This window comes from Hypomesus transpacificus, chromosome 14 (assembly GCF_021917145.1).
Source record: "Hypomesus transpacificus isolate Combined female chromosome 14, fHypTra1, whole genome shotgun sequence".
Classification (NCBI taxonomy): Eukaryota; Metazoa; Chordata; class Actinopteri; order Osmeriformes; family Osmeridae; genus Hypomesus; species Hypomesus transpacificus.
Window position 1 is genome coordinate 17,551,648 of NC_061073.1, and position 11,942 is coordinate 17,563,589.

The 11,942-nt window shown below is 43.5% G+C and overlaps 2 protein-coding genes across 2 annotated transcripts; both read left to right on the top strand.

Annotated features, from left to right (window-relative positions):
• Window positions 1-85: 85 nt before the first annotated feature.
• Window positions 86-4,729, top strand: ndufa9a (NADH:ubiquinone oxidoreductase subunit A9a). Its single transcript, XM_047034907.1, has 11 exons — window positions 86-172; window positions 916-1,086; window positions 1,252-1,349; window positions 1,582-1,673; window positions 2,366-2,507; window positions 2,612-2,714; window positions 2,904-2,974; window positions 3,237-3,313; window positions 3,769-3,864; window positions 4,131-4,197; window positions 4,463-4,729. The coding sequence occupies exons 1-11, from the start codon at window positions 118-120 to the stop codon at window positions 4,631-4,633; spliced, it is 1,143 nt and encodes a 380-aa protein (XP_046890863.1). The 5' UTR covers window positions 86-117; the 3' UTR covers window positions 4,634-4,729.
• An 837-nt stretch (window positions 4,730-5,566) lies between these two features.
• Window positions 5,567-11,854, top strand: LOC124476907 (probable polypeptide N-acetylgalactosaminyltransferase 8). Its single transcript, XM_047034351.1, is given in 12 exon segments — window positions 5,567-5,640; window positions 6,571-6,817; window positions 6,957-7,123; window positions 7,419-7,602; window positions 7,836-8,033; window positions 9,678-9,792; window positions 10,023-10,171; window positions 10,173-10,197; window positions 10,528-10,665; window positions 10,907-11,002; window positions 11,236-11,403; window positions 11,661-11,854. Coding segments are annotated over 11 exon segments (1,572 nt in total). The 5' UTR covers window positions 5,567-5,640; window positions 6,571-6,620; the 3' UTR covers window positions 11,796-11,854.
• Window positions 11,855-11,942: the final 88 nt, after the last annotated feature.

Below are 11,942 nucleotides of genomic sequence, written 5' to 3' on the forward strand. Positions count from 1 at the left end.
TCCGGCTTGCAAGGTTAGGGCTAACCTAACCCAAACATTTTTTTTGTATTTTCAGTTTTGCGTTCCAACTTGACCTCTCCTACTTGCCGTATCTGAGACCTCTGTCAGAAAATAATCATGGCGGCAGCAGCGCTGGTTCGCCGTCCTGCGAGTGTCCTTCCCAGGATCTCAAGTGAGTAATACTTTATAGAGCTCATATTTAATAATTATTTTGTATATCATATAGATGAATAAGAGACAGGCGATACAATTACGTCGAAGGGGTAGATTGCATGGCTTAAAATCCGTATTTCCATCTTCTGTGACCCTGTTGTGTTGTGACCTACTAGGTCTATGAAGTAGTCACTGCTCGCGGCCGCTAGCGCGAGCTAAAACTAAGCTAGCTGGTAATCACCAAGTCAAAGCTATAATTTGACGATGCCCTTCCTGTGATTTGCTATCTGTAAATGAGTGTGTGTTACATACATTGTAAATCCATTAGCCATACAGCCAGTCATACTGAATTGGGTAGCTAACTAGCTTAAACTGCCATGGTAATGCTAGATAGCCGGCTTAACGCTAGGTGGTTTGTTTGCGGACATCACCGGCTTACATACGTGGTTTTAGACAATTCAATAAAAGCGGCTGAACAAATAGCTATTATAGATATGACATCAATAATGTTGTAGCTATGCAGTAAGTAGTAGTGGTAACTTCTTACTCGTAAATGTTCCACTGACATCGGTGGTGGCACGTTATCAAGTTAGATTGCAAGCTACCAGTATAAACCTTCATACCTCTTCATATTTGTATTCTTCTCCCTCCCCTGGTCCTCCCCTGGTCCTCCCCTGGTCCTCCCCTGGTCCTCCCCTGGTCCTCCCCTGGTCCTCCCCTGGTCCTCCCCTGGTCCTCCCCTGGTCCTCCCCTGGTCCTCAGGTTCCTGCTCCCCTGTGGTGCTGTCAGCCGTCCCAGTGACAGTCCAGCAGAGGAAGATCCACCATGCTGTCATTCCGAAAGGCAAGGGCGGCCGCTCGTCCTCCAGTGGGGTCGCTGCTACCGTCTTTGGGGCTACAGGCTTCCTGGGCAGATATGTGGTCAACCGTCTTGGTGAGTCTAGGTTGTAAACCAACTGGTTTCAGCTTAATCTGCATCCAGGATTTAGGACTGCGATGGATTTGAAAAATTATAGATTTAAATCGTATCCCAAAAGTGCTCTTAGATTATAAAATGCTGGTTTGTATTTTAAGATGAACACATCTTTTGTTTTTGCAGGTCGCATGGGCTCCCAAATTATAGTTCCCCATCGCTGTGACCAGTATGACCTCATGTACCTCAGGCCTATGGGGGATCTTGGACAAATCATCTTCATGGTAAATCAATACAGGAAGACATAAACTTAAAATGTCTTATATTGCTTTCCTCCAAAGGCCACGTATGTATTCTCACAAATTCATCCCTCAGTATAGACTCAGTAGAGGGACCCATTTTCTCCCACTAGTGTGGAACTGTTTCTTATGTGCCATTGGAAGAGCTAACAAGCAACCACCCAACAACACAGACATGCTGTCTTTCTATATTCCCTTCATGCTTTCCTCTTGCTAGGAGTGGGATGCCAAGGACAAGGACTCCATCAAGCGGGCCTTGGAGAACTCCAACGTGGTCGTCAACCTGGTGGGACGAGAGTGGGAGACAAGGTCTGTCTATGTGTGTAGGAGGTGTAGCCACTACATTGGGACAAACTAAAAGTCGTTGAGAGGCTGAGGTGGGGCTTGCTTCGTAGTCTGACTCGCTCTCAATGGAACAATGGTACGGTTACAGTCTAAGGAATAATCAGAGTTTCACTATTATTATGCGTTAATTTATTTAGCAACATTGGGGATGTGTAAAATCACATGAACATTCTTAAATCACTTACTATAAACTGAATCTAACAACAGGAGAAAACGTCTTGATTTCACACTGAAGCCTTTAGGACAAACGGGAACTGAAGTCTCCAGAACTGTTTCAAACTCTGGCAATGTTTGTTGAATTCTCCTCACTGTGCAACCTTTGTTCATAGAAAAATAATGTACCATAGTGTCCCTTTGTTAAGGGGGGGAACAGAATCACTCGCTGTAGCTGAGCTGTTACAAAACCGAGATGTTTTAAATTGTGGTTAATAGTAATTTAAGTTGATCGCTGCATCCCTAATGTATAAGAGGACTAGTTCATAAAAATAAAAAAGACTTCCAACGCTTAAACAGTTGCTGGTCCGATTTAGATTGAAACAAATTGGATTATGTATACATTTATTTCCATGTGTTTTTTCAAATATACATTTGGAGATATTTGAGGCTGCTGACTTGGCCAATGCAATTCATTGAAACCTTCCTCTCTCCACCTGCAGTAACTACCGCTTCGAAGACACGTATGTCTCCATCCCTCAGCAGATCGCCAAGGCAACCAGAGAGGCCGGCATCACCAAGTTGATTCACATGTCCCACCTGAACGCTGACATCAGAAGCCCCTCCAAATACCTGAGGAACAAGGTGCCTCATCTGCCTTAGAACTTCCCTGGGAATTCTGTAATAGGTGATGCATGTGAAACACACACACACACACAGTATAAGATGTGAATGGTTTTGCCCTGCAGGCGGTAGGAGAGACAGCAGTCAGGGATGAGTTCCCAGATGCCATCATCATGAAACCAGCTGAGTTTTTCGGGAGAGAGGACAAGTTCTTCAACCATTTCGCCAGTAAGCTCTACATCTCTTGTGACAGTAGAGGGAGCTATTTTAGTCGTTTTTCGTTTTTCTTCTGAATTTGAAAACATGGCTTACTCACTGTCTGACATGTAGATTCAAACTGGCTAAAGGAATGACTTTTTACACCTGTGGACATATTCTGTCCTTGATTTGTTTTTAAAAGTGTTTCTTTGCCAACAGACATGCGCTGGTTTGGGAAGGCGGTGCCTCTCATCTCCATGGGCAAGGATACTGTGAAGCAGCCTGTTCATGTGAGTGTGTGTTACTGCTGGTCACACACACACACACACACACACACACATGCAAGGTGCTGGGGGAGCTAACATTGCTAGAACACATCTAACCACCTGGGTAGCAGAGCACCCCTGCAAGCCAAATACTGAGAAGCTTTGTTGGGTTCAAAGCTGAAGAGTTGTGTTCCCTGGGTCTGCAGTCCCACCTGCTACTGTCTACTGTTACTGTCATGATTGTGACAGTCTACAGTCAGTCACAAACCTGACTCATGCCCCTCAGGTTGTGGATGTCGCCAAGGCGATCATCAGCGCCATCAAAGACCCGGATGCCAACGGGAGGACCTACGCCCTGGTGGGGTAAGGAGAGTTAGCTTCCACACTCATCTCACCTTCAAAAGGCCAATGTGGAATCGTTCGAAATACTAAACCGTCATTTTGCCATAAGTGTAACCGGTGTGAATCGGTGAAACTCGCTCCTCAGGTATGTAACAGGCCACCCGCGTCAACGAATAGCTAGTTTTTCTTTGGCGTAGCTGGTAGTGGTCACGCTTGGCGAGGCAGAGGTCGAGCGTTGGAGCCCAGCGAGTGGCAAACGACGTACCTTGGCGTATCTTTTTGTGACGGAGCGTGGCCACGTCTGTTACATACAGTCACATAAGCATATTTAAATTGGAGAAACGCATTGTAAAAGACATCACATGGTGGTTTACCCACAGAACAGAAGCTCATATTTTGGTCTCACTACAGTTTTCCTCACACAATCATAGCAATCAGTCATCCTTCTTTGTTCATGTGTTCTTTCCTGGACCCAGACCCAACCGCTACCTCCTCCATGACCTGGTGGAGTATGTCTACGCTGTAGCCCACAGGCCCTTTGTGTGCTACCCTCTCCCCAGACCCCTGTACCAGTGAGTATGCACCATCTCCCCCCTTTCATTCACCTGAGTTACAACCTGCAGACCAACATGCATGTTGGAATCCTTCAGAACACCTGGGTCCAATCCAGTGATCAGGTGCTTGATGCGCTCTAGGTGGAGATCAGTCACTGCACTGACTTCATGGTAGTAGTCTCACAACTGCCAACGTACCCCAAATGTTAAATGTTAAGTATTCCACGCATGTCTATACATGGAGCTAATATCAGATTGTTTTCTATTCTATCTTTCTGTTTCAGCCTTGTTGCTAGTTTCTTTGCAATGAATCCATTTGAGCCGTGGACTACCCCAGATAAAGTAGACCGGGTAAGATTAGTCTAAAACACACAAATACTAGTACCGTGTCTGACATTCAGGAAGTTAAGACTTTGAATGTCTTTATGACAATAACCCACACCAGTATCTTAATGAATTCAGATGAGTTTGAGAGCTAGGAAATCAAATCAGTTTGTCAAGTTTTACAGGATAACTTTGAAGCTGGATGTCTTTTCTTCTACGTTGTCAGTAAATGTTGAGATCTTCTATGTGAACCTCTCCTCATCCTGCTTCCAACCCTCTCGTGTCGCTCCAGTTCCACACCACAGACATGAAGTACCCTGGGCTTCCTGGGCTGGAGGACCTAGGGATTGTCCCCTCCTCCGTGGAGCAGAAGGCCATCGAGATCCTCCGGCGCCACAGACGCTTCCGGTATCTGGAGATGGAGCTGGACGAGACCAAGCCAGCCAAGACGGTCAACTACTGAGCATCGGCACCAGCCTCCACCGTCTCCTCAAATACTCTGTTGTCTTTTACAACTTCTCTGTACATAAATGAATAAAAGATAATTATCTAAACCATTTTCTATGGTTAATATGTATTTCTTGACATAATTGCTTTGTTTGTATCGGTACTCTTAAATGGAAATCAGAATGACACATTTATAAATGTCTTCATGATGTAACTAAACTATTAATTAATTCATATTTTAGATGGGGATGTAGATCATCAGTAGGGCCCAGTTGGTTCATCTGATTCCTTGCACACTTCCTTAAAATAGCGAGCCCTTGTATGACTTGAGCGTCAACAGTGTTTGCAGGGCGACCATGGAGGAGTTGTACTTGGGAATCACATTATCAGTGACACAAGGTTCAGAAGTATAAACTCTTACTAGAATACCATTATTACTTCTAACCTGTGTCAGACGTTGTCAAATGTGCTTTGATTTTGGCAGTCCCTCAGGTTCACTACAATATTGTTTTGTGATTTTAAATGTGTCTTAATATTTACAACATAGAAAAGCCTGCAAAATGTTGGACTTACTCTTTCACCTGCACATATGCAAATGTTATCTTTTCTGTTTGGATAACAGTTTTATTGCAGTACTGTTGTTGAGGGAGTTTCAGCCTCTCTGGTATGGAGTGAAGACAATACGAGTGGTTCAGAACTTAATTCTGGCAAGCAGTTGCAGGTTTCGCATTGACTTAAAAGACTCAATATCAACTTTGACTTAGAATAATTCCTCTTTGCCTAATGGTAGATGTTACTATACGCTCTTATCCAGAGATATGAGACTCACGGGTTTGGCAGCGGCTGGGATAGTCTTTGGAACCATCCTTCTGGTCACGTACATGTCTGTGATACAGACCAGCGGGACTGGGTGGCAGCGATCCGGTCATCAGCACGCACACTCTCTCTCTGTGAGGGAGGACCTCGGAGAAGACGGGGTGATCAGAAGACTGCAAAGGATAGAAGAGAACATCGACAAGCTATGTGAGTGATGAAGGTCAAAAACCACGTTTGAGATGCAGTGCTTATGGCACTGATTTAAACCCCTCATTAGAACATGACAAATGCACTTCTTAAATCAAGTGATATGTTATCTGCATTCCAATGTCTGTTGTGTCTTGTAGACCCAACCCCTATCACTGCCAGGGGCGTTGTTAGACCCTTTTTACTGGGGCATGTGCCCTAGTATAAATCTGCTGTGCCCCAGTAAAATCTAAAGTTAGAGTTTTAACTATTTACTTTATTAGTCAATGCATTAATTTAGATTGATAATCCCGGAAAAAATTAATGCAGTATCTCAATCAACGCTTGTAAAATCAAAGCAGTTTAACCCAAGACACAAACCGATGCACGCAGAATTCCATGCCAGCTCTTCTGAGCTTGCCAAACAGCCACTGCAGCACGCACACAGGAGTCCAGGTGTCACACTCGGCACACAAGTCAGAATTGAGGTAGGCTAAGAAAACATTACAAAACTAAAGACGTTTCTAAATTATAGGCCTACCAATTATCTTATCAAATTTGCACGCTGACATTAACTATTGATGTCCCTGCCTAAGCTGATATCAAACTTGCATCCCTAAACTGTTGTATAGTGGGTTTTTAAGCAAAGGGAGTTTCCATAGCCTATTGGTGTGAGTGAACTATTGTGCGCAGCAAGCTTGAAAAAAAAATGGATATTAATAGGGGCCTGTGCCCCAGTAGAGTTTTATGACTAACAACGCCCCTGATCACCGCACAAGTCAATCATTACATAAAAGATAATACAATAGTTTATTCATGATATCAATGCACACAGACCTCACTACTCTACTACTAGTGTGAATGTTGATATTTTACCCACTGAGAAAATATCTGAAGTTTAAGGATCACCCCGTATACATGACAAACTACTTTAGTCATATTTCTCTGCAGCCAAACTGATAGAATCCTCCAATCAACAAGTCCGTGATTCATCTGCGAAGATGATTCCTGCTGTGAAGGACGGGCAGGTTGCACCAAAGCTGTTCCCAAACTCTTACCTCTTCACTAAATGGGGGGACGGACTGTTGGAGGACGAACAGAAAGAGGCGGAGAAGTTGTTCCAGAAATACGGCTACAACGTCTTCTTGAGTGATCGGATACCACTAGATCGAGAGATTCCAGATACGAGAGACAAGAGGTAGTGAGTGACCTGTAGCCTTTAAGAGAAGGATCCTCCTACATATGACCAGAAGGTTTTCAACAAACTTCCATTAAGTTTAACCAGTGCCACGACTGATAGACTGAAAAGCAGCTTTATCACTCTATACTCTCTAAAGGTGTTTGCTGAAGAATTATCCCAAAGACCTGCCAAGCGTCAGCGTGGTGCTGATCTACCTGGATGAGGCCCTGTCAGTCATCCAGAGAGCCGTGAGCAGCATCATCCAGCGCACCCCTGCTCACCTGCTGAAGGAGATCATCCTGGTGGACGACCACAGCTCCAACGGTGGGTTATCCTCTCTCCTCAGAGTTGACTCAACATGACTTTACAGAATAGGTCATACCTTTGAGAGGTCCGGTCAATGGAATAGTTTGTGAGTCTTGGATTTCTATGAACACATTCAAGGAACATTCAACGGTTAAGCATGTGTCATTTAGCTGTCCCTAATGTTGTCTTGTGAAGTATGTATGTGGCCCTGCGGCTTTGCATCTACAACTCAGCGTGTATAAAGTTTTGTGTCCAGGTACGTTTCTTAATGTCGCCGTCTGCAGTTCATCAATGTGACTGTGATTGACCTCAGAGGACTTGGGGGAGAAGCTGAACGACTATGTGAGGCAGGTCCACGTCCAGCGTCCAGGGCTGGTGAAGACTGTGAGACACTTGAAGCAGATGGGTCTGACTCAAGCTCGCATCTCGGGATGGAAGCTTGCCACAGGAGACGTGGTGGCTGTTCTGGACGCCCACATTGAGGTCCACCTGGGATGGTGAGTCTGGAGCTCAGGGGGTTTGCAACCATGCGCTTTCTACAAGGCAGTCTGACTGGACAGTTGCCTTTGACTTAACTGTGTCCTCTTGGACAAATGGTACATTTTTCTAAAAACTGGGGTTGACTCTATGCAATGTACACTTAAACAAACTCAATAGAACTGAACCATGTTTGATTGAGTTATTATTCTTTGTTTTTCTTGGCCACACTTCATGTGTTCTATCCCTGCAGGGCACAACCACTGCTGGCCAGGATCCAGGAAGACCGGACCGTGGTGGTGACCCCTGTGTTTGATAAGGTTCACTTTGACACTCTCCAGGTGGAGCGCTACATTCCCTCCGCCCATGCCTTTGACTGGGCCCTGTGGTGCATGTATGAGAGCTTCACACCAGAGTGGTATAACCTACATGATGACACCAAACCTGCAAAGTAAGTTGTGTCAAAAGAGGATCCCTCTGTGGGCAGTCTTTTAATTGGATGGCTTGGTGGTTTACTATACTCTACTATACTCTACTGTACTCTACTATACTCTACTATACTGTACAGTACTGTACTGTACTGTACTCTGCTGTACTCTACTATACTCTACTGTACTCTACTGTACTCTACTATACTCTACTATACTCTACTGTACTCTCCTGTACTCTACTGTACTCTACTGTACTCTACTATACTGTACTGTACTCTACTCTACTGTACTCTACTGTACTCTACTGTACTCTACTATACTCTACTGTACTATACATTTACATTTACATGTATTCATTTAGCAGACGCTTTTATCCAAAGCGACTTCCAAGAGAGAGCTTTACAAAGGGCATAGGTCACTGATAATAACAACAAGATAGCCCCAAAGCATTGCGGGTAGCCAAAACAAGAGCCAATACTCTACTGTACTCTACTATACTCTACTATACTGTACTGTACTGTACTCTGCTGTACTCTACTATACTCTACTGTACTCTACTGTACTCTACTATACTGTACTGTACTCTACTGTACTCTACTGTACTCTACTATACTCTACTATACTGTACTGTACTCTACTCTGCTGTACTCTACTGTACTCTACTATACTCTACTGTACTATACATTTACATTTACATGTATTCATTTAGCAGACGCTTTTATCCAAAGCGACTTCCAAGAGAAAGCTTTACAAAGGGCATAGGTCACTGATAATAACAACAAGATAGCCCCAAAGCATTGCGGGTAGCCAAAACAAGAGCCAATACTCTACTGTACTCTACTATACTCTACTATACTGTACTGTACTGTACTGTACTGTACTCTGCTGTACTCTACTATACTCTACTGTACTCTACTGTACTCTACTATACTCTACTATACTGTACTGTACTCTACTGTACTCTACTGTACTCTACTATACTCTACTATACTGTACTGTACTCTACTCTGCTGTACTCTACTGTACTCTACTATACTCTACTGTACTATACATTTACATTTACATGTATTCATTTAGCAGACGCTTTTATCCAAAGCGACTTCCAAGAGAGAGCTTTACAAAGGGCATAGGTCACTGATAATAACAACAAGATAGCCCCAAAGCATTGCGGGTAGCCAAAACAAGAGCCAATACTCTACTGTACTCTACTATACTCTACTGTACTCTACTGTACTCTACTGTACTCTACTATACAATATATATATATGTATATTATATATTACATATATATCTACATATAATAATCTTTTTTTAATTTATTTTTAACAAAGTGTCAACAGTGTCACTCTCCATGTGACTAGTGATGTCACTCTCCATGTGACGTGTGATGTCACTCTCCATGTGATGTGTGATGTCACTCTCCATGTGACGTGTGATGTCACTCTCCATGTGACGTGTGATGTCACTCTCCATGTGACTAGTGATGTCACTCTCCATGTGATGTGTGATGTCACTCTCCATGTGACGTGTGATGTCACTCTCCATGTGACGTGTGATGTCACTCTCCATGTGACGTGTGATGTCACTCTCCATGTGACGTGTGATGTCACTCTCCATGTGACATGTGATGTCACTCTCCATGTGACGTGTGTTTGCTTGTACAGGAGTCCCTCTGTCATGGGCATCTTTGTAGCTGACAGGAAGTTCCTGGGAGAGATTGGAGGACTGGATGGAGGGATGAAAATTTATGGAGGAGAGAATGTGGAACTGGGGATACGCGTAAGTTACCCATGAATCTGCACAAGGCACTTAAGCTTGTTTAAGTTGTCAAGACACCATTTTACACAATCTTACCTGATCGTTCCTTGCCCACTGCACAGTAGAGGAGTCAGTAGATGAGTCACACTCACTATATCCTTTTTCATTCCCATGACCTAGTTTTCATTGAGATGAAGGGTCTTCTGAGGGACCATTGAATGGTCTTGCTGGTCCTTTGTTTCTGACCGCAGGTGTGGTTGTGTGGAGGCAGTGTGGAGGTGGTGCCTTGTTCCAAGCTGGCCCACATCGAGAGGGCCCACAAGCCCTACCTACCAGACCTTACCCCCATGATGCAGAGGAACGCTCTGAGGGTGGCAGAGATATGGATGGACGACTACAAACATCGCCTGGAACCTGCCAATAAAGGTCTGCCTCAATAGAACCTGCCAATAAAGGTCTGCCTCAATAGAACCTGCCAATAAAGGTCTGCCTCAATAGAACCAGCCAATAAAGGTCTGCCTCAATAGAACCTGCCAATAAAGGTCTGCCTCAATAGAACCTGCCAATAAAGGTCTGCCTCAATAGAACTGGACTGAGAAACTTCTAGCCTCTATCAGGAACTGAGTGAAATTGAGGTTTGACTGTATAAGTGGACATCAACCTTGTATTGAAAAATTATTTTTGGATCATTGATGATGATTCAACTTTGTTTTTGTGCTTTATATTTTTTGCATATATATCTGAACACATCCACAGGATCATGGGATTGACATAGGAGATGTGTCGGAGAGGAAGACTTTGAGAGAGCAGCTGCAGTGTAAACCCTTCCAGTGGTACCTGGACCATGTGTATCCTCTGCTGGACACATGGGGCGACCTGCTGGCGTATGGAGGGGTAGGACACTGGTCCTTCGTCATTGATTCTGTGTATTATTACTGGTATCAAGTCAAAATGGTTGTTCTTGTTGATAACCAATGATGATAACCCACATCGCTGTATAAAACGTGGTCTTATCATGTTTCAATAGACCATGTTTCACCACCAATTTTTAGCAGCACTAATAACACATCAATAATGTATTTTTGAACAAAAAGTGTTCTACAATAAATACTAAAAGTACTCCATATCTCCCCAGTTAAAGAACGAGCTGCTTCCAGACTACTGTTTAGACGAGGGACCTGTTCCAGGAACCCTACCCATCCTGTACATGTGCCATTTCTTCTCCCCACAGGTAAGTTACTCTACCCAACAGGGAGGTATCATGTTGCTGTTTTGATACTGTATGAGATCATATGACATCATGTGGTGTGTGATATGATGACTTATAACATGATTTGATATAAATCTATATTATACGATACGATACAACCTGACGTGATGATGTGCTATGTCTTACACACACACACACACACACACACACACACACACACACACACACACACACACACACACACACACACACAGCTATGTTACTACAACAGCAAGGGAGAGATCTACGTAGGAGGGATCAAGTCTCACAACTACAACAGCAACCGTTGCCTGGTGGACCCAGGCTCAGGGAACGCCCCCACTCTGCAGGACTGCAAGCTGGCTCAGCACAGAGAGCTGCACCTGCACTGGGATTTCAAACAGGTACCTCAGAATCAGAATCAGTTTTTACTGCCATGTAAGTTTACACAAACACGGAATTTACTGTGGGAGGAAGGTGCAAACAATAAATATAAATGGATTTTAATTTGAAAAGTAGAATGTATAAATAAAATAAAAAAGTCTCATATTCAAGAGCTAAACAATATGTAAAATATAAAATAGATTGAAATATCTATCTGCCTATCTTTGTATCGATCTAACTGTCTATATTTATCTTGATATAATTTCTCTCTCTCCAGGGTCAGTCTATAAGGAACCGCCACACCAACCGGTGTTTGGAGATTGCTCAGGGGACAAACTCTTACTATGAGTTAGTCATCCAGAATTGCAGCGGACAAAGCTGGACAGTGCAGAATGTCATAACAGACTTCTAAAACATGTCCCCCACTGGGGATTATAATTATTGTGAAGTACAAAATATAAGATATATATATAAATATAAGATAGGTTTGAAACTATTTTACTCTTGAGGCTCATGTTGTTTAATTGTAACTTGTTTAACTACATGCTCTTGTGCTTCT